This window comes from Magnolia sinica, chromosome 17, assembly GCF_029962835.1.
Source record: "Magnolia sinica isolate HGM2019 chromosome 17, MsV1, whole genome shotgun sequence".
Classification (NCBI taxonomy): domain Eukaryota; kingdom Viridiplantae; phylum Streptophyta; class Magnoliopsida; order Magnoliales; family Magnoliaceae; genus Magnolia; species Magnolia sinica.
This window is the reverse complement of record NC_080589.1, coordinates 65,148,052-65,170,953: the sequence shown is the minus strand read 5'-3', so window position 1 is coordinate 65,170,953 and position 22,902 is coordinate 65,148,052. Positions and strand designations below refer to the sequence as shown.

Here is a 22,902-nt window from a genome sequence, read left to right as displayed (position 1 = left end):
ATGTTTGTGAGAAATCTACCGTCCGTCAGCTTTACCATCTCATTTTAGGGAATAAGGCAAAAAAAAAAAAGAAGCAGATCTTTAATGGGCCAACATTGACTCGGCCATAGCCATATATTGTAGGCAATTCATGAGGTCCTCCTATTCTGCCAAGTGCCAACCACACAACACTAGAAAGGGGATTGAACGCACACTGTTGAACCATTTGGTGGGGGCCTCAGACTTGTTGCCAAATCTAGGTAGGACATCCATTTGCTTTGACAGGAAATTTTAGGGCATGAGCCGAAAAAATAAGGGAGATCCAAAGATTGAGTGGGCCACACGATATAAAATAGTGGAGATTGAATGCCCGTCATTAAAGCCTTCTTGAGGCCGCAGAAGCTTTGGATCAAGTCAATAGCTTTTTTGCTTTCAGTTTATTTATCCAACTGAGAATGAATGACCTAATGAACGGTTTCGATGGCTTATAAACGTCACTGACCCCCAAACACATTTCAACTGTATAGAGATACCTTTTCCATTATTTCCCGTCATCTGATCCATTCCAGTTTCAGTTCCTTCCCTTTTTTGGTCTAACGTAGTAGCATGAGCTGGAAAAACAGATGAACGGATTGGATTTCGACCAAACAATAAGTAGGGCCCACCTTCTGTGGGGGTCAACTGTCGTCAAGTCAGTTTACCTTTACCTCGTTGCAGAGAGAGAGAGAGAGAGAGAGAGAGAGAGAGAGGACTCGTGTAGATTTTGAATACGCCGGCCCGTCGGGCCTGGCCAGAACACACCGAATTCGTGCCGAAGCCAACCCCATGATTGGCCGTTGATATTCAAGGTCCACAAGGATGTTTGTGAGAAATCTGCCCCATCCATCAACTTTCCATCCCAAAAATGAAGTAGATGCCACGCGAGGGAAACCATTGGGATTAAACGGCCACGGTCCGCACATTGGCTGGGCCACACATTTTTGGCAATCCATGGCGTCCTGCTGTTTTGCCATATCATTTTAAGGCATGGGACGAAAAATGAGATATACAAAGTTCAAGTGGACCACACCACTAAACAGGTGCTTGAATGCACACCGTTGAACCATTCTGTGGGTCGTAGAATTTTCCTACCAAATCCAGGACGTCCTCCTGCTTTGGCAAGAAATTTTAGGGCATGAACCCAAAAATGTGGCAGATCCAAAGCTGGAGTGGACCACGTGACAGAAAACAGTGGAGATTGCATGCCCATCGTTAAAACATTTGTGGGTCCACAGAAGCTTCTGATAAGCAAATTGTTTTGTACTTTCAGTTTATCCAACGGATAATGACCTTATGAACGGTTTGGATGGCCTATAAACGTCACCGTGGGCCCCAAATACATTTCCAACGCAGGGAGATACCATTCCCACTCCTGTTATCTGGCCCACATCAGTTTCGGATCCGGCGGCGAAGACAAAACTACCATCAGATGTATATGAATGGCCCAAAAGAAAAAGAAAAAAAAAAAAGCAATCATCATCTCCCGTAAACATGTGGACCACCTGATTATTGGACAAGCCTGATATTTGAGATGGGGTTTATTCAATGTTGGCCCCACTGAAAACACAGGATCAGGTAGTGTTGTGTCTTGATGCCATGGGGGCCAACGTGATGTTATACATTTTATATCCATGCCGATCTTAGGGCACGGATTCAAAAAAATCAAAAAATCAAAAAATTAAAAAATTGAAGCAGATCCAAAGCTCAAAGTGGACTACACAACAGGAATCAGTGCGGAATGAACTCCCATGATTAAAAACTTCATTGGGGCCACAGAATTTTTGGATCATGCTGATATTTCTATTTCCCATTCATCCAGGTCAGAGTGACCTTATTAACAGGTTGGATGACAAATAAACATTACGGTGGGCCCTAGAAGCTTTTCAACAGTGGGTATCATTATCTCCACAGTTTTCTGTGGTGTGGTCCACTGGAGCTTCGGATCTGCTTGATTTTTTAATTCATGCCCTAAAATAAGCTTTAAAAAACGGACAGCATGATTTAAAAAATTACATACATCACGCCCAACACATCAACACCACCTAATCCTGCTGATGATATTTCTTGTAATGTGGGCCCCATGCGTACAAACTAAAACAACAGAGTTTTCCAGTTTGGACATTTCCTACGGCAAAATGCCAGTAAAGATGGGTAGCCAACAACCGGTTGCAGGTAATTAGTTCTTAGGATTAGTCACCTCCCAACCAATTGCATGCAACAACCGCCTCTTTATCGGAGAACTTTGCATCTTACCATAAAACCAATGGTCCAGATGAACAAACATGCCATTGGGTGAATGCTAACATCCATGCTCTTGCCATGAAGGCACCACTTCCGCATTCCCAACGGGGCATCGGAAATTTTGGAATTTGAAATGCGTTAATCAATACCAACAAGACAAGCTATGAATATGATACTTTCAAACATCGATTCATATGCTAACTTCGGGGTTGCTATAACATGGCATGCTATTTCAAACATAGATGTCCATACCCAAGTGGAGAGAATTCCAGTTTGAATCCAATTAGGAGTTTGAAAAGAAAAGGGCATGCCCTTGGGAGTGAAACCACAGCCACAATCGGATGTAATGCACAGAAAAGCAAGGGAGAAAGTAGGCTGACTGCTTTGTAATGCTTCATGTGATGTGTCATCTTTCGCCGCCAACTGACAATGAACGCTCCCTGTGTCTCCCGTGTGAGTTGGAATACTCATCCCTCCTCCCATACGGAGAGCGGGATCGTTCCCGCCGACCCCTCGAATCAGAGGGGCCTCTTTCCCGCCTCCGGGGTGAGAAGCTAGGCGACTGTCTCCGCCCACGACCTGCCAATTACATACAGTCAGAAAGTGTCAGATTTGCTTAATGACCCTCAATTGAGTGGTCTTTTTCTTATATAGAAATCATTTTCCCTACTTACAATATATCCCTCAATTATAGCATAACAGCAGCATCTATATCCCCTAATTATAGCCCTTAATTACAGCATAACAGCAGCATCTATATCCTCTAATTATAGCATAATATCTCCTAATTACAGCAGCATTTATATCCCCTAATTACAGCATAATAGCAGCATCTATATTCCCTAATTACAGCTCTTAATTACAGCAATATATGGTAGGTTTGTTGTCTATCCTACTAACATCCCCCCTCAAATTGATGTTGGTCGATCAAGAAGCATCAATTTGCCAACAAGAAATTGATGACGTACTCGTGTCATAGCTTTGGTGAAGACGTCCGCTATCCGAAGGTCGCTTGAGATATGTGGAAGAGAGATAACCCGAGTATCAATAGCTTCCCGAATAGAATGACAGTCCACTCGTGATAGACGGGATTGGTAGTGATCTGAATAGCACTCGTATTATCAGCATGAAGAGGAGTGGAAGTAAACTGAGGAAAACCTATTTCAGCAAATAAGCCACAGAGTCACATAGTCTCCGAGCAGGCTGCCAATATGGCACGGTACTCGGACTCGGTCGAAGATTTAGAAACACGATCATGTTTCTTACTCTTCTAAGAGATAAGTGAATCACCAAGAAACATACACTACCCGGCGACAGACCGGCGAGTATCAAGATATCCTGCCCAATCAACATCACTAAAAGCCACAAGGCGAAGAGGAGTACCAGTAGAGAAGAACAAGCCACGGTGAGAGGAACCCCGAAAATATCAAATAATTCGGCGGACTGCGGCAAGATGAAGGTGGCGAGGAGACTGCAGAAATTGACTGACTTCCTGGACAGCAAAGGAGATGTCAGGCCGTGTAATAGTGAGATAATTGAGACTACCAACTAATTGTCGAAACACAATGGGATCAGGAAGGAGATCCCCCTTCTCACATCGATACTTGACATTCATTTCCAAAGGGGTATCCACTGAAGAGGAGTCCCGCCAACCAGACAAGGAAATCAAGTCTTCCGTGTATTTATGCTGATGCAGGAAAACCCCAGAGGAATCAGACTGAACCTCCAAACCGAGAAAATATCGGAGAGGACCAAGATCCTTCATATGGAATGAATCATGAAGATGTTGCTTGAGTTGATCAATGAGGGTAGAATCAGTCTCAATGATGACAATATCGTCGACATAAACTAGAAGAAGATCGATACCAACAGAAGTCGTATGAAGAAACAACGAAGAATCATACTGGCTTTAGATGAAAGAAAATCGAAGTAAGGTAGCCCGGAACTTATCAAACCAAGTCCGGGGAGTTTGTTTCAAACCATACAGAGAGCGCTTCAGCTTACACACATTCGACGTTGATGACGAGCAGAGGCTAGGAGGAAGTGTCATGTAAACATCTTTCTGTAAATCACCGTAAAGAAATGCGTTCTTCACATCCATCTGGCAAAGGGACCATCCTTGAGAGGCTGCAATGGCAATAATAGTACGCACAGTGGTCATTTTAGCGACAGGAGCAAAGGTCTCCTCATAGTCAACCCCATACTCCTGGCGTTTATCAAGGGCAACTAAACGAGCCTTGTAACGGTCTACAGACCCATCAGGCCGAAGTTTCACAGAAAAAATCCACTTACACTCAATTAGGTTGACATGAGAAGGACAAGGGACCATGTCCCAAGTCTGATTTTCTTGAAGAGCTCGAAGTTCTTCCTGCATAGTCTTTCTCCAACACTCATGTTTATCAGCTTGTGAGTAGGAATTAGGAATCGACGCAGTTGATAAGGTAGCTGTAAATGAGGTATAAGAGAAACCATACCTATCCAGTTGATGAGAAGTACAGCCAGATCGTCGAGGAGGATGCAAAACGAGATCGGGTGGCAGATCAGACTCAGGAAGGGGTAAAGTTGGTCGACGGGGTTCATACACAAAACCAGGCTTGAAGCGATCAGGAGGGTACATCAAATCATCAAAGTGAGGAAGAACAAAAACTGTACGAGATAATGTAATAAAACTAGGAAAGAAATATTGATGCTTAAAGAAAATAACATTACAAGATATATAAAATTTATTGGAAGAAGCATCATAGCACACAAATCCTTTTTGAGATAAGTTATATCCCAAAAAGACACATTGCACAGATTGCGCGGAGAGTTTGTGACGTTGATGCGGAGGTAGATGCACAAAATAGACACAGCCAAAAGTGTGAAAGTCAAGAAAGTTAGGGTGCTGTTTATGCAGATGATAGTATGGAGAGTCAAAATTTAGCACTTTAAAAGGCAACCTATTAATCAAATATACTGCTATAGCTAAAGCTTCAACCCAAAATTTAGGAGGAACAGAAGATGCAAGTAACAAGGTCCTAGCAACATCTAACAAATGTCGATTTTTGCGCTCAGCCACGCTATTCTGTTGAGGCGTATAAGGACACGAGCGGTGAGAAATAATTCCTTTGTGACGAAGAAACTCAAGAAATTTATGAGACATATATTCTCCACCAGAATCGGTTCGTAAAGTTTTAATGCTAGTGGTAAATTGATTCTCAACATATGCTAGAAACGATTTGAAAACAGTAAAGACTTCAGACTTATAGCGCAGAAAATATATCCAAGTACACTGACTATGGTCATCTATGAAGGTCACAAAATATTTATAATGAGCATGAGAAATGATAGGAGTAATGCCCCATACATCACTATGAACAAAGTCAAAGCAATTCTTTGCCCTACTCCTGGAAGAAGGGAAGGGAAGAATCTTACTTTTTTCGATTTTGCACGTAGAACAATCAAAAGACAAAGCATGAGGCAAAGAAGAATTTTTTTCCCCAACGAACCAAAATTCAGCAAATGAGATAAAACAATATTGTTTGGATAGCCTAAACGTTTGTGTTATACTTCACAATTATTGGACATAGTAGTACAGGCCAAAGAAATTATACTAGGAATGGAAAAGTATAATGGAAACAGTCTCCCAACTTTAGGCCCCTTCGCTATTGTCCTCCTCGACACCAGATCCTGCACATGACAACCATCACGAGAAAACTGAATATTATAATTATCATCCACTAATTGTCCAACCGAGATAAGACTCGTAGAAAGCCCAGGTGATACAAAAATATTAGTAAGTGATGGTGCGATATCACCAACTCCAGTAATCAGTAAACAATGGCCATTAGCAACTTGAATATTAGAAGAACCAGTGTACTTACGAACATTGCTAAGCATATTAGGAGAACTGGTCATGTGATTATATGCAGCGGAGTCAACAAGCCAAGATTGAGAGGGTATAGTACGTATAATACCCTTACCTTGCAGCCCCAAAGCAGAAAATGCCAATACAATCATTTGCTGCACCATTTCTGGTGTAAGGGCAGGTGTAGCAGCAGTGGAAGATGACACTGGAGCGAGATTTTGAATGCTGGTTACCCCATTCGAAGTGTTGCCAATAGCAATAGCATGATAAGCATTCACGAGTCGGTTTTGAGGACGTGTTGGGCATTCTTTGATGATGTGCCCCTTCTGTTTACAGTAGCTACAGAACTTTTTAGCACAATGGGTAGCAATATGCCCATAATCTTAGCAACTGTAGCACTGAACTGTACGCATGTCTCAAACCCTCCCTTTGTCTTGAGCAGCGTATGCGACAACATTCTCTTGCGGAAGCGAAGATTGAGTAAAAAGACATTCCTCTCGAAGAAGTGCTCCAAAACACACGTCAAGAGATGGTGAAGGATCCCTGTGCATCAGGTTGGAGCGAATAGACTCAAATTCTGGCCTTAGTTTCATTAAAAACTGGTCTATTTTGCTAACTTCATGGACTGCTTGAACAACAGAGAGAGACTCGGCAGACACGTTGGCATACACAATGTCGGAAAACTCAGCCCAAAGATTCTGAAAACCATAGAAATATTCCTGAACAGAGAGTGTACCTTGGGAATAGGCAGGAAGATCAGTTTCCAACTGAAATCGCCGGGCAGAATGATCGTGATGATAGACCTTTTTCAAGTACTCCCACATCGATTTAGCCGTCTTATGTGGCCTTAAATTGAGTATAAGCAGTGGATCAATACACCCAAGAATCCAAGTCATCACGTAAGCATCTTTCACCTTCCATTGAACCAACGTCGTAGGATCGGTAGGTGCTGAATCACTCCCATCAACATTTCCCCACAACTCCTTTCCCATGACAAAAAGTTGAAACTGAAACTCCCAGGCAGCATAATTCTTCCCATTAAACCGAGTTTGAAAGACTTCTGAGTTGGAGTTGTTAGCCATAACTAGAATCTCTCGAAATGCACCCAAAAAAAAAAAACTGCAAACCAGAACCAGCACCCAAGAACCCAGAAAACCAAAGCCTAGAACCACGAAAATTAGACCAAAGAGAAGGTTGCAGAGAGTGGCTCTAATACCATGTCAGATTTGCTCAATGACCCTCAACTGAGTGGTCCTTTTCTTATATAGAAATCATTTTCCCTACTTACAATACATCCCTTAATTACAGCATAACAGCAGCATCTATATCCCCTAATTACAGCTCTTAATTACAGCATAACAACAGCATCTATATCCCCTAATTACAGCCCTTAATTACAGCATAACAGCAGCATCTATATCCTCTAATTATAGCATAATATCTCCTAATTACAGCACAATCTATATCTCCTAATTACAGCCCTTAATTACGGCATAACAGCAGCACCTACATCTCCTAATTACAGCAATATATGGTAGGTTTGTTGTCTATCCTACTAACAGAAAGAAGGCCGACAAAATCAGAATCCCCTAGATAGCAATTTAAGATCAATATTCAAATGCACAACCATCAATTTCAAATTCAGAATCTTGAATGGAATAGGAAAGAATGCGTTGGACATTGTTCCTCATAAACGGAAAAAAAATAATAATAATAATAAGGAAGCTTTCACCAATGTTGGCAGTTGGAAAATAAGCTAAGAAGCCAAGTGCTCAGACCTACCTACACAAGAACCGGAGCCACCAAACTTAAATTACCGGCATGATGTTTCAAATAGTGGAAAAAATGGAAGATCCAAGGCTCATATTGGGGAAAAAAAAATGATTCATACTACTCAGTGGAAGAAAAAGGCCTTCTTGCAAACAAATGTCAATAAGCATGAATTCAAATTCAAATGTACCACTGATGCTACTTTAGGGCCTGTTTGGACACTTCCTCAAAAGAGGATTTTTGAAAAAGGGGTTTTGAAGCCTGCGTTATCAGTCAACTCGCAAAAAACAGATCAGATTGATTTTTGCTGAGTTGGCATTTCCGTGCCCATTTTGTTGAGCAGGAGATGAGCCAGGGGTTTGCAACGTGCATCCAAGCACACAGCATTAACTATTGTTTGGATCAAAATGGTGTTTTAGGCCTCGAATGCCCCTCTAGAGGGTACGTCCAAACGGCCACTCAGCTGAGTGGGCTTTAGGAAGGGCAGAATTAGGAATATTTCCGAGGAGCTTCTAGGGACCTTGTGACATGTTGTGGCCACGGACTAGGAGATTATTGCGACCTCATGTTATATCGGGTGCTTAGCCTCAGCGCTGATGGTCACAACTTCCAATTTGCTTGTTATCACTTGTAGCTTCTGGTCACTTGATGGAGCTTAATATTTTAACCCCTTGTTCTTGGGGTGACAAACTGACAATAGCACCACATCTTCGCCTATCCATGGTACTCTCCAATCTTATAAAATTTTGCTACCTTTTCCAAAAAAAAAAAAAAGGAATTCACTCCCCATACTGTAATCCCCCAGAACAATCTAAACATGGACTTCCGGAAACAATGTTGGTATGTCAATCATCTCTTGGAAAAGAAAAGGATAATCCGGTGTTTCATAAGTGCACATTTGGTATTGAACTGAACTCTCGCATTGAGTGGGAAAGGATCACATCATCAACAAGAGCCTCGTCCTGGCTAGTTGGTTCTTCTTTACAAATCTTGTTTTGTTAATTATTCCCAAGCTCCATTCTCAACAAGAGAAAAGTCTTCATCTCCCTTCCCACCACCGCTCTCCACGCCCTCTCAATAGGCTTTTTTAGCACATGGAGGAACCATCTCATTTGGCTCTACATCATTCCATCTCCTATTGGGTCCACTCTTAGGCTGCTTCAGATGACCTCCATCTTGATTCTATCCTTCCTAGTCTTCCACACATCCATCTATCATCCTCATCTCCACAGTAAAGACACTATATGATGTTACCCGCCTCATTTCCCAACACTTGGCTCCAAATAGCATAGCCGATAGAATAGTTGTCTTAATAAACAATTCCTTTCAATTGGAGAAGATCAAATCCAAGAAAAAATGTCTACATGTGAAGTCTGGGTATCAGCTAGCAATATATAAGCATACCCGAACTCTATGAAAGAGCCACAAAAAAAGAAGAGAGAGAGAGAGAGAGAGAGAGAGAGAGAGAGAGAGATGAGAAGGTATGGATATGAGTCATATGACATTCTAAATGTAATTGAAGGTTATACATTATAAATGTTGCTATTAACAATGTTGTACTTGTAGTCAGCAGTTGAGGGTCTTCACCCCATTTCACAGGCATTTTGGCCATTTTATGAGAAGGATTCGGAAGGTAGCAATATAGTTCCAATAGTGTATGTCCTATGTTTATCAGCATCCAAAATCCTACACTGTCACCTTAGTTGCAAAAATCACTAGGGGCCTGTTTGATTTTTCATGATACAAGTAAATCCTGGTAAATAAGTAATTATTACTTTTTCACCATGTTTGCAAAATGTGAGAGTAAATCCATCTCGAAAATCGGTACAAAAGTGTTGACTTAAATATGTGGACCCCACCGTAATATATATGATATATCCGCACCATCCATTTATTTTATTAGAATATTTTGGAGCATGAGACGTAAAATGAGGCAGATCCAACACTCGAATGGCCCACACGAAAGGAAACAGTGGCCGTAATTCGTCCACCGTTGAAAGTTGTTTCCTTGACTGGGCCCACATTGAGGTTTTGTCATCATCTAACCCGTTCAAAGGGTCACACAGACATGGATAAGGGGAAAACACAAACATCAGCTTGATTCTAAACTTTTAAGGGCCCCAAGAAGTTTTTAATGATAGGTTTTTGATTCCTGCTGTTTCCTGTGGTGTGGTCCACTTGAGCTTTGGATCTACCTCATTTTTTTGCTCATGCCCTAAATTCAGCTGGCATAACAAATGAGCAGTGCGGATAAGTCACATATATCACGATGGGCCCCACATTGATTTCATAAATTTCTCGATTTAAGTGTTAAGAAAGTAAGTGGTCACATCGTTATTAGGAAAGATGTGGTAATTACCTGGTAAATAATGATTACCCATTTACATGGTAATTACAATTGAGATGAAAAATCAAACAGGCCCTAGGGGAGGAGGAGATGATTCGGGCATAAAAGTGGGGAAGTAGTTGTTTCAGAAGAGTAAACACATGTATATGACACGGGCAGGTGTGCTCAAAGTATCGGTATCGCTACAAGTTTCACTGGCCAAGTATATGGAAACAATATCGACATCGCCGATAATATTGCTGATAACCGGAAATGTGGGGAAACATGGGAAAAACGGTGGAATTTTCGGCAAAACTTCAGGAGATGTTAAAATGGACATATTGGCATATTTAGAAATAAAAAAATTTGCAAAAAGAATGCATACATAACAAGTTTCTATTTAATGGGCCCTTAAAAGCATGTGTTGTTGTAAGAAATCAATCCAACCATCCTATCTGGCCTATTTAACCATCCAACCTTCCATCTAAACATCCATTGATATTGCAAAATATCAACGACACATGATATTTCACCAAGAAATCATTAACAATTGAAAAGGAAATGAAAGATTATGGTCTCAATATCGCGAATGTTGCGATATCGATAATATCGAGATGTTATCAATATTATCAATGACAAATTGAACACTACATATAACCATGTGCCCATGAAAAAAAAAAAAATTTGAAATAAAATTTACTATTGAAATATCGTCGATACACTTATGATACAAGCATTACCTAGAATTTACACAGTTGAAAATATTGGCAATACATTGACGATATTGATGCATTGGTAAAACAACAGACACCTAGAATTTACATTATTGAAACTATTGCCAATTAAATTAGCGATATTGATATATTGGCGATACTTAGCGATATATTGCTAATACATGGAATTTCTGATACTACCAGTGTTATCGGTATCGCTAAGCTGGAGACAAATAATATTGGAGATATTTTGATAATATCGGAGACAATTCGAACACTATGGGCAAGGGACAAAAGATCACCATAGGGCCCAGAGAGAGAGAGAGAGAACCTCAATGGAGTGAGTTTTTCCATATCAGTGAGGGGAAAAAAAAAAGAAGAGGTGAAATGTAGCTTATGGGGCAATGAATATCCTAAAGATGTCATCAGAGATATTCAAATCCACGGCAACGCATGGAAGACAACTATCATGGTGATATATGAATGAATTTCCATTGCCTGTTGACGAGTTGAACCCACCATAGGGCCCAAAGAGAGAGAGAGATAGCCTCAATAGAGTGAGTTTTTCCATATCAGTGAAGGGAAAAAAAAAAAGAAGTGAAATGTAGCTTGTGGGGCGATGAATATCCTAAAGATGTCATCAGAGATATTCAAATCCACGGCAACGCATGGAAGACATGATCAGTTCTTGGTAGCCAAAATTTGGGCAACAATCAAAGACAAAATAGACACAAGATACAGCATCATAGGAGGGTAACAAGGAGCCAACAATGACCCAAGGGAGTTGGCTATTTCCTTTACCTTCCTAGGATTATTCCAGAAAACAAAACACTCCTCCCATTGGCCACTCTAGAACTAATCTGTTATGTAGAAGAAAAAAATTTGTTTCAAAGGGCCTCCTACATTAGCCCATTTAATGGCATTTCAAGAATCCCCTTCTATGATAAAATTGGTCCAAGGTATAGTTGCATGAAGCGTGAACCAAGTGGCAATGAATTTGGCGCGGGAGTACGGAAGCATCTCTTTCAAAATGTAAACAAGTAGGTAGAAAGCGGGAGTGAGAGCGAGATTCTGAAGCAGGGAATCGAAGCATGAGCACAACCTAAGTTAAGGGTCCTTCAACTAAGTTCCCAGAAAAATTGGACTAACATATATGCAGCCTGTCTTCAAGCACCATAATTTCTGCCTCATTTGATCCCACCTACAACAAGGCCCCAAGAAGACCACTAGGATTTCCCCTGCTTCATTTCTAAGAACTCCCACACCCATAAAGCCTAAAGAGGCCAGGTTCCCGAGAGAAACCCATCAAAATTATGTGGAAGTGTATAACAAAACTCGAAGGATTTTTTTTTAAGGGTAAAAATCTGAGTTTCCATTGACTACTAGGAAAAGTTGAATGCTTTTGTCACACATGCACGCATGATCAGTTCCCTTATGTACCTTTCTTTTCTCTCAGACCCTGGTATCTACCTGGAGTAGGTGTCCTTCCACGTTTCCTTTTTGCCTGCACATATATACATCAAGGAGGAATGTCACATCAAAAAACAGAGACAGAGAACTCCGGTAGACTGACTTCATACAGCTAGACAACTGAAATTTGAACTTCAGGAAAAAAGAAAAAGAAAATAAAACAAAACAAAAACCAAAGACTAGAGACCACCCCATTGAATGATGAAAACAACAAAGAAATAGGAGAAAGCTCCAAACAGATTCAAGGCTGCTTCATCATTGTCAAGGGCTGTTTCTGTCATTCTCTAAAATATCTTGGCCACGTTTTTTGAGGTAGTGAGGTTCATAATCCTCGCTTTTGCAAATATGATGAAAGTGACCTAGATTAAAGCCCCACGGAACACATATAGAAGACCAAATAAACTGTGCATTTGTAACTGGTTTTATATGCCTCTACAAAATTCATTAAGCAAGGATCTAAACCAACCAGAGCCCTATTAGGGCAACTCGCGGGAGTATGATGGCATATCATTCTCCCCACACATGCCATGTGGCACATCTGTGAGATCCAGGTCATTCATCAGGTAAGCCCATCACTGCCTGAAAGTCTGGTCAGAAGGTGGGCCACACATAGATGAAGAATGTGGACCACTGATACCTTATAATCATCCATTCTTTTTATATGTGCGGCCAACCTGATGAATGACTAGCCCGATAGTGAGCCATAAAACTTACATAGAGGGGCCCACTAGATGAATGCCCTTGATCTAGCACACATCATCAGGCGTGGTAAAATAGGATCCAGAATCTACTATCAGAAGTAGCCATGCATTTCTCAAAACAACCATGTTTATACGCTGTTATTAATTAAGAAAAAGAATACAGGGCATACAACCCTTTGTAAAACAGTCGGATTTGAATTGATGATTTGAAGATGTCGATGTAGAGCTCATGTCGAGAAGGGGGGAAGTTCTGACTGTTAAGAGCTTAGATTGTGAGTTCGATGGAGCTACACACACCAGACCTGCTGCCAAAAGTTATCAGGCAACATTTCTGCAGATGAGCAGTGCTATCAAAAGATCGGATATGGAGAACCACACAGCTCATGACACTATATAGTTTATCCACGGCTGAAAGAAAAGCTAGTACCTTCTGCACTGTGATCAATCGGCCTTCAAGTACTGAACGGTTCAGATACTTGACACAGCGGTCTGCATCCTGCACAGTTTCCATAGTTACAAATCCAAATCCACGAGATTCTCTTGTGCGGGGATCCATGACCAGATGGCATTCCACAACCTGCAAAAGAAAAAGAACCTAATACTAATGCACCAGTTCTACATAGATGTTTTTGTGTGTGTGTGTGTGTGTGTGTGTGTGTGTGTGTTAATGTTAATGATCACATGCATTCGAGGACATGGTAAGTTGCCATGCTGGTGACCTCTGTGTGCCCCGACATGCTGTATCGCAGAGACCCAAGCCAACCCAAAAAAAAAAACATCCTAGAGGAGGTACCCATTGTTGGTTTGGTTGTGGTGCCCACCACGACGGCTATACACAATCCAACCTGTTCATTGTGTATGCCCCACCTGGATAAGGCGATATACCAGACATTAGGCCCTTCTAGAACACATTTGAGCCCCACCACGCAATGTTTTGGCATTGTTCCAAATGGTGTGGCTCACCTAATTTTCAGATCCAACTGATTTTTGGGGGGCCCCATTTTCATGGTGGGTTTCCTTTGATGGACGGTTCAGATGGCTGACACACTGCATGGTGGGGTCCAAATGCAATCACCTGTATAGTATCAAAACCACATCAATTGTGCATTGGATCCACCCCATCCACCAGATGCACCCTTCGATGTTAGGCTATGGGGTCAAAAATCAGCCTGTATAGAAACACAGGTGGGCCAAACCACAAGGAATAATGGGGAGATAGGGCTGTCAATGGGCTGAGCTTGGACCTAGCAAATGCAAAATTTGAATAGGAATGGCCTGAACAGTTCAAAATGCAGCCTGAAGGCCCGCCTCTTGACAGCCCTATTGAGAGGGGATATCCAACCAATAAAACCTTGCCCACTATTTGTGGGACCAACATGTTGTGTATATGCCATCTAGTCCATTCAACAGCCACACCCCACTAGGATGAAGGGACACCAAGAAAAAAAAAAAAGGTCATTCCAAAACCCACCACGTGAATTTAGTGGTCCGGGCATCATTTTACATCGCTCCCTGCGTTAAGGCCCACTAAAGTTTAGGATCGGCCTGAATATTGGTTTATACAGCAAGCATGAGGGGAAGAACATGAGCAATGAGGTGGATCGGATGCAAAATTGATGTGGGCCCCCACAGTCTGGAACTACCATGTGAGCACCTCATACAAACATATAGATGCACACCACACATACATATGCGCATGCTGCGTGCAGAGAGAGAGAGAGAGAGAGAGAGAGAGAGAGAGAGAGATGCGCATGCACCCATGCAGGGTTTTGATCTGCTACAGTCAACACTATTGTAGCCTACAATGGTGACGGATTGTGTGGGCCTCAATGTAATCATGCGTGGACATTGCCCCCAACTGTTTCCCTATGATGCGGCCCACTTGAGTAATGGATAGGCTTGATATTTGGATTCCTCGGAAAACACAAGGGTGTGTGTTTGCACCTTGCAGACAGATTGGATTAATACATCATGGTGGGGCCCACGTAACTCGACGCCACCATAGTTGTTCAAGTATAAAATAACTGTGTGCATGCGTTTGAAAAAACTATGAGAAAATGAGGAAAAACAATGAAGATTTAAATTTATCATGCACAATATTTAAGGTCTTATAATCCACAACCTAGGGATATATGCCTCTAGTATAAGGGTTGTCAATGGGTACCCAGACCATGGGCAGCTGACAAACCTGACCTAATTTTAACAGGCCAAAGTTCCATTTATTGGACTCGTTAAGAAATCAGGTCATATGTAGGTCTTGCCTTTTGGACCCCGTTAAATTCATGTCTGATTCCACTCGTCCCCGAGCCGAAAATATATCTGATGATATCCACTCCTTAGGTTAATCTTTGAAAAGTCATTTGCTCCATGTAGTAGCATGTCCAACATATCATCCAAGTGAGGAATAGAAAACCAGTACTTGATAGTAATTCAGTTATCTCATGGCTTTCCACGCACATCCTCCAAGATCCATCTTTCTTAGGGGTTAATAATGCAGGAACAACACATGGTGACATGCTTTCCCGAATTAAACCCTTTTGTGGCAACTCAGTACTTGTTGGTGGAGCTCAATATGTTCGACTAGACTCATCCGGTAGCGTGCAAGATTCAGTAGACTCGAACTGGCACGAGATCAATGTGGTGCTAAATGTTCCTCATAGGAGGAAGTCCAACTGGGAGTTCTTCAGGCACTAGGTCTTTATAGTCATAAATGAACTCTTGTATAGGAGGCGAAACATCTAATTGCTTTGCGTCTTCTTTAGCAACCAAGACATAAATGATGTCAATCTTCTTGTGTTCCTCTTCAAACTTCTGCACACTGAACGATTTTTTACCATCCTCCTCATCAAATTTAGGTGTTGGAATATGCTTCATTGGGTGCAATGTGATATTAACACCATCCTTAACAAAGGAATAGGTGTTGGCCTGAGTCAAATGTATCATATCTTGATCCCACAACCACGGTCTCCCTAACAAAATGTGGCATGCATCCATGGTGACCACATCACACCACACTTCATCCTTGTACTTAGATCCAATATACAGGGAAACTAAGCTTCTGGAATTACAGAAACTTCTCTCTCTTGAACCAACGAATCTGATACGGTTGTAGATGCTTATGTTGTTTGAGTTTTAATTTATCGACAATTTCTTGTGAGACAATGTTGTTACTGCTCCCCCTATCTACCAAAATGGTGCATATCTTCCCACAAGAAATACAAGTGTGCGGAAGATATTGTATAGCAACCATCGCTCATCATCAATCACTCGAGGCGTCAATAGCATAGTGCGTTGGATAACCGACAACTCTCCCCTATCACCATACACATCTATTACATCTTCCCCAACATGATTCTTCATATTTTGTGTCCACTTCAACTTCCATTTGCACACAATCGAGAGTGTCTTCAACATATTCTCCTTAGCTAAATTTACTTTAATTGTAGACTGATGTTTAGGACAACGAAAAGAATGATGTCCTAGTTGCCAACACTTAAAGCACGTGAAATGAGTGTTGCTTGCCCCATCTCCGATGTTAACCAACGACTCTCCCCTATCACCATACACATCTGTTACATCTAGAGGTGGGCATCGGACCGAGTCGGACCGGATTTGGTCCAACTCGACTCTACTCGGATTTTTTAGAGCCATACCCGAACTCGATCTAATCCGGGACCGAATCCCGATAATCTAACCCGAACAGATTCGAAATCCTGTTGGCCTTAACCGATCCGAGTACGACCCGGTCAGGAAAACCCAGTCGGATCAGATTGGGCAAGGCCAGGATCGTTCAGTTTTTTTTAACGGCATGAAAATCATTATTATCAATGTTTTATACGGTGCAATTTACTTGATCATTGAATATATTTAAAATTTATTATCAACCCCTAAAATGATCTAAAAAAAACTGATGAACGGTGTAGATAAATCAAAAAAATTCAAGATGGCCCACATAATGTAATCAGTACGATAAAAACTAGAGGAATGTAGCTTCTTGAAGAAGCTTTACTCAGAGATATAGCTTCCTGAAGAAGCTTTATAATTGTTGCCTGCAGCTAGTACGGAAGTGGATTGCGTACCGAGTAACTCAGTACGCTAAGCGTACTAAGTAAACTCTGTTGGATCCACAGTGATTGATATATTTTATCCACTCCGTCCATCCATTTTACTGGATAGTTTTAGGGGTTGAACTTAAAACCGAAGTATATTCAAACCTCAATTGGACCACACCACAGAAACCGTGTGAATTGAACACCTACCATTGAAAATTTCTTGGGGGCCACAGAAGTTTTGGATCAAGCTTGTATTTGTGTTTTCCCTTCATCGATGTTTATGTGATCTCATGAACAGGTTGGATGAGAAATAAACATCACTGTGGGCCCTACAAAGGTTTCAACGGTGGAAATCATTACTGCAACTGTTTCTTATGATATGGTACACTTGATCTTTGGGTATGCTTAAATTTTGGCCTCTACCACTAAAATAGGATGGAAAAATGGATGGACGGCGTGGATAGACCAGATACATTCACGTTTGGCCCAACCAAGTTTACTCGGTATGATAGGATCGTACTGAGTAACCCTGTAGCTAGCACTAGCTAGCATATATAGTTGTTCTTAGTACATGTCATGCGAAGAGAGCACCGACGCTCCTCGATCTCCGAGTTGTGAGAATGGTTCAAAGGAGATCAAAGTTACATCTTACGTGGCCCCACAGTGATGTATTTATTATATCTACACCGTTCATCTAACAATAGAGATGATTTTAGAGCATTATCCAAAAAAATGAATCATAACCAAAGATCATGTGGACCACGCCATAAATAGCAATAGAGATAATGATTTTCACCGTTAAAAAATTTGTAGGGCCCACTATAACGTTTATTTTACATCCAATCTGTCTATGAACAGGAAAAATAAATTTCATACGGTCATAAGTAACCGAATGAAGAGAGGAAAAACAAATTTTATATTGATCAAAAATTTGTGACCCTAAAAAGGGTTTCAACGGCAGACGTTCAATCTCCCACTAGTTTTTTAGGTGTGGTCCAGTTGATGGTTAGATCCGTCTTATTTTTTGTCCCAAGCCTTAAAATGAGCTCGCCAAATGGATGGACGGTTTGGATACAACACATACCTCGTGATCAGACCCGTTACACCAGCTAATTTGCGTTGTACATAGGCGCTTCCATCAACTTCGGGTGTAACTGTCAAGACAAACAGCTGTATGCACCTGCTATGACTCTCTCTCTCTCGTTTACAACCATACATCATATCTCGGTATATGTTTCTCTCCAACAGATAAAACCCACGGAGCTCCATAACCCAACAGCAACCAAAGAAAATTTTGATCCATCAAAGGACATCTAGCTAGTCTTGTTTTTACCTTCTTCTTCAATAAGAATAAAGAGGCAGAAATAGAGAGAGAGAGAGAGAGAGAGAGACATAGATATAGAGAGATAAGGTCGGGGGGCTTGGGTGTACATTGGGCGGGTTTTTTTGGCGCCGAATGAAAAGCCTTGGCGGTTAAACTTTTATTTAGAGATATATTTACATCCGGGTCGGGTCGAGTCGGGTCGAGTCGGACCATTTCGGTTCGAGTTTTCGGATCGGTTCTGTTCGGATACACATCTATCCGAACCTGACCCGAAAAAGATCGGATTTAGATTAGCAAACTCGATCAGGGTCGATTTAAGCCGTCGGTTCTGTTCGGAACGGTACCGAGTCGGGTCGGATCCACCGGATCAGGTCCAACATGCCCACCTCTAGTTACATCTTCCCCAACATGATTCCTCATATTTTGTGTCCACTTCAACTTCCGTTTGCACGCAATCGGGAGTGTCTTTAACATATTCTCCTTCCTCAGCTAAATTTACTTTAATTGTAGACTGATGTTCAAGACGGTGAAAAGAATGATGTCCTAGTTGCCAACACTTAAAGCATGTGATATGTGTGTTGCTTGCCCCATCTTCGATGTACTAGCCCCATTTCCATATGGGCACACTCGGGGTGGGTGGCCAGCATAACCCATGGATTTTAGGCCCGTGTGAAGCGGGTGACTCGTGTGAGGTGGAGCCCATGGATTTGGGGCCCACGAGGAGGGTTGGGCCGAGGACCTAACCCATGGATTTAGGGCCTGGGCTATGAGATAAAAGGATTAATTCGTTATGCTCTATCAGTTCGAGCTTTTAGAGCAAGTGGTCAATTGTCTTGCATCAAATTGGTATCAGAGTGGGAGGTCTCGTGTTCAAGACTCCTCACCGGGGGTAATTAATGCGGGGGCATTTTCACACCGAGCTTGAGTGAGGTTGCCTGTGGGATGCAAGGGCACACTCAGGGTGGGTGGCCCACATAACCCATGGATTTGGGGCCCGTGTGAAGCAGGTGACTCGTGTGAGGCGGAGCCCATGGATTTGGGGCCCATGAGGGAGCGGAACCCATCGATTTGGGGCTCACGAGGAGGGTTCAGCCGAGGACCTAACCCATGGACTTGGGGCCTGGGTTATGAGATAAAAGAATTAATTCGCCATGCTCTATCAGTTCGAGCTTTTAGAGTAAGTGGTTAATTGTCCTGCATCACCTAATCTATGTGTTGTTGAACTGAATAGATGCAAATATATTCAAAGTCAATTCATATAATTTACAAATGTAAGAAGATTTGTATGAAAATACAAGTAATACATTCAAAAGCAAAAGAAGTAGAAAAATAGAAACATGTGAATGATGTGTGTGGTTGTGGCTTAGACCCACATAGAGTTGCGCATACATTAGGAGTGGAATTTTCTATAATTAAAAAAAAAAAAAGTGGAGTTTTGAAAAAAAAATATTTTTTTTTATCCACAATAGATCTAGTTAGAACTTAGAAGTATAGAGGATGAAAAACGAGAAAATTAAAATGATTTTTTTCGAATTTTCTGAAGAAAGCCCTACACTTCACACATTTCTGTGCAATACTAATGTCGTCGTTATCAACTGATATCGAAAATTTTATAAAAGGGATTGGTCACGATATTTAGCGATATTATGCGATACATTGTGATATCATGCGATATTTTTTGTGATACAGAATTTCAGATACTAACTTGGGGTTTCGTATCGCACAAGTGGTATAGAAGATATATTGTGGGATATATCAACCGATATCGTCGATATTGAAAACATTGGATGCCACAACAAAATTTAGAAATGGGGCCAAAAAATCAAGCCCATCCGTGATTCCTATGGACCACACCAAGGAAAATAGTTTGAAGGGTGTACACTGTTTCCAATCATGTGGTCCACTTAAATCACGGATGGGGCTGATTTTTGGGCCCCAGACCTAGAATGGGGTGACACACCTGGTGGATGGGTTGGATTTCACATAAACATCACGGTGGGGCCAACCTGAGCCGTTGACCCCTTCGCCTAAAATGGGGGTGACGCGTGGCCAAAGTAATAAAGGCTTACAGCCTTTTTCTTATTTCGAAAAGACTGTTGCAGACTGCAAGAGGGAGGGAGGGAGAGAGAGAGAGAGAGGAATAACAAAAGGAGGGAAGAGATGTAGCAGAGATAGAGGGAGATAGTAGAGGAGGAGAATGAGAAGAAGAGCTACTTTTCCGATATCATTGATACATCGCAATATATTGCAATGTATCGCCGAGATAAATCACAATAATATTGCCGATATCCCAAAAAACATGAAATTAGGTGGGGTTTCATATCGAGCACGGGCGATACTAGTAATATCAATTGATATTATTGATGCCGCATTCTCACTGGGCCTAGCAGGTCTAAAATTAGTTTCTAAGCTCCCTTCGTAAGTTCAAATGAAGAAAGAAGTGAAAAAATAAGGAAATTTTTATTTATTTACTCTTTTTTTTTAAATGGGGCCTTTATGGCTATATCAGCCTGAGTCGTCCGTCACGGCCCTATATTGGTGAAGATACATGCTGTATCAGCCTGTATTGGCCGGTACGGCCCTTTTTTCCCTTAACATACTGGTTCACCCCCATAATGTATGAAGGGGTGACTGATATCATCAGGTAACAACCAATACAGGGGTAATGTAATAGATATTCAAAACCATGTTATTTAAGGCCAATCTTTAGGCATGGTCTCAGAGATGACGAAATACAATTGTTGTCTCAGTTCCTACCCATGTTGAGGTCTATACTCCTCACTTTAGGTGCTAAAAGATGCACATGGGAGCTCGAAGCCAGCAGATGCTTCTCAGTGTGATCCATCTCTTTAGCTCTTTCTGATGAACCTAGCGATATTTTGAAATCACATCCGAGTGTGGTTCATGGTTGTCTTTCAAAGGTTAATACATTTTGCTAGACATCCTGTTTAGAAAAAAAATTTAACACCTAACCATTTTAAAGATAGGTACTTTTTCTCTACCCAACAGATGTGTCATGCGTTGTAATTCAAAAGATCAGTGCATCATATGCTCCCATTTGTTCAAATGAGTGGGCAGTACGATCCACTACATTTGCTAAATTCGACAATCTGGGTGATTTCCAGTTCGGTGAAAGAGCTTTTCGAGGGTTGGTATATTGATTACATGGGTCCCATCGACTAGTTCCCCTGGAACACTGGTGTTTGTGGTTGGAAAGAAACGGTAGGATTTTCAAGGGGAAATCAAGTTCAATGAATGCAACTGTTAGGAAAACATCCGGTTTGGTTGTGAACTAGGGTAACGGAAATAAAAAGATGAAAAAGGACGAAGAATCTGATATGGTCCAACTGGGAGAATATCTTCTTTTTTTTAGGGAGAACAACACTTTATTAGAAAGCTCGCCAAAAGCGAGAAAAGAATGCAAAGGTAAAAAGCAAAAAACGCAAAAGAGGCTCAAAAAAAAAGAAGAGAAATTAGCAGCCAAAGCCACATCTACATCTGCCCATTCCAAAACTAGCAACTTTATGTTCCTAATAACATCCTCCACACCCCGATTCTCATTGTGAAAGCACCACCCAATGCGAGCTCCCCAAATAGACTGAAAAACTGCCATAATCATAAGCCTCCACTTAGCTTTCTCTAATTTCCCTGTTCCACTCCCATGCCACACTGAAAGGAGACCGTCCACAGATTTCGACATAACCCAGGCTGTCTTAGGCACACCCAAAACGAACACCCATACCTTATGAACAAAGCAGTGCACAAATAGTTGATCAATCGATTATGCATCCTTCATACACATGAGGCAAATATCAGAAAGAATTAAGGATCTTCTTTGTAAGTTGCGGATAGTAAGGATTCCAGGAGAATATCTTATCATGCAGTTGGAAAGAATCAAAGGTTATAGAAAGGTGGAGAAAACCCTGTGCTGATTTTCTAACTTGCTGGTTTTTCTAAGCTGAAGTATAATGGGTGCTTTGTGGGGAATCAAGGCCCAGCAAGTGTCGGAGTTCTCAGACCCTGATGGTGTGTGTGACTCCAATTACGTGGAGGCAGCAACCCTTCTTAGGAGTTAGATTAGAATTTAATTTCAACCTGTCTCCAGAAATAATCAAAGGTGATTTGAGCAAATCTGATTGCTGCTCATGGAAAATCACCAATCTGATTGAGGAAGTGATGGATTATGCAATAGCATTCAAGTGGCATTCTTACAAGTGCACCTAGAAGCAAATTCGAAAGCAGACAATCAGGAAAAAGAGAGAATTGTTAGAGATTGTCTCCTTGCAGTTGATAGGGTAGGGAGTAGACAGTTGTTTCTATGGCATGTTCAGGAAGTTTATTTTGTTTTTATCATCATCATCTAAGACTTGTCACAATTAATTGAGGTCAGCTACATGAATCTTGTTCTGCTGTTCAACTCTATCAAGGGCTATACCTTCA

General features: G+C 41.4%; 1 protein-coding gene across 8 annotated transcripts in view; it reads right to left on the bottom strand.

Annotated features, from left to right (window-relative positions):
* Nucleotides 1-2,332: 2,332 nt before the first annotated feature.
* Nucleotides 2,333-22,902, bottom strand: part of LOC131231610 (serine/arginine-rich splicing factor SR45a-like) — a 39,642-nt gene continuing 19,072 nt past the window's right edge. For 5 of the 8 annotated variants that reach the window (XM_058227870.1, XM_058227867.1, XM_058227863.1 and 2 more), the window contains 2 exons: nucleotides 13,514-13,663; nucleotides 2,333-2,838 (listed from right to left, as the gene is read on the bottom strand). In XM_058227870.1, the coding sequence (XP_058083853.1) occupies nucleotides 2,398-2,838; nucleotides 13,514-13,663 (591 nt within the window). In that variant the 3' untranslated portion in view covers nucleotides 2,333-2,397. Of the gene's footprint in view, nucleotides 2,839-12,355; nucleotides 12,420-13,259; nucleotides 13,418-13,513; nucleotides 13,664-22,902 lie in introns of all 8 variants that reach the window. The other 3 variants (XR_009164463.1, XM_058227869.1, XM_058227868.1) reach the window with 3 other exon arrangements.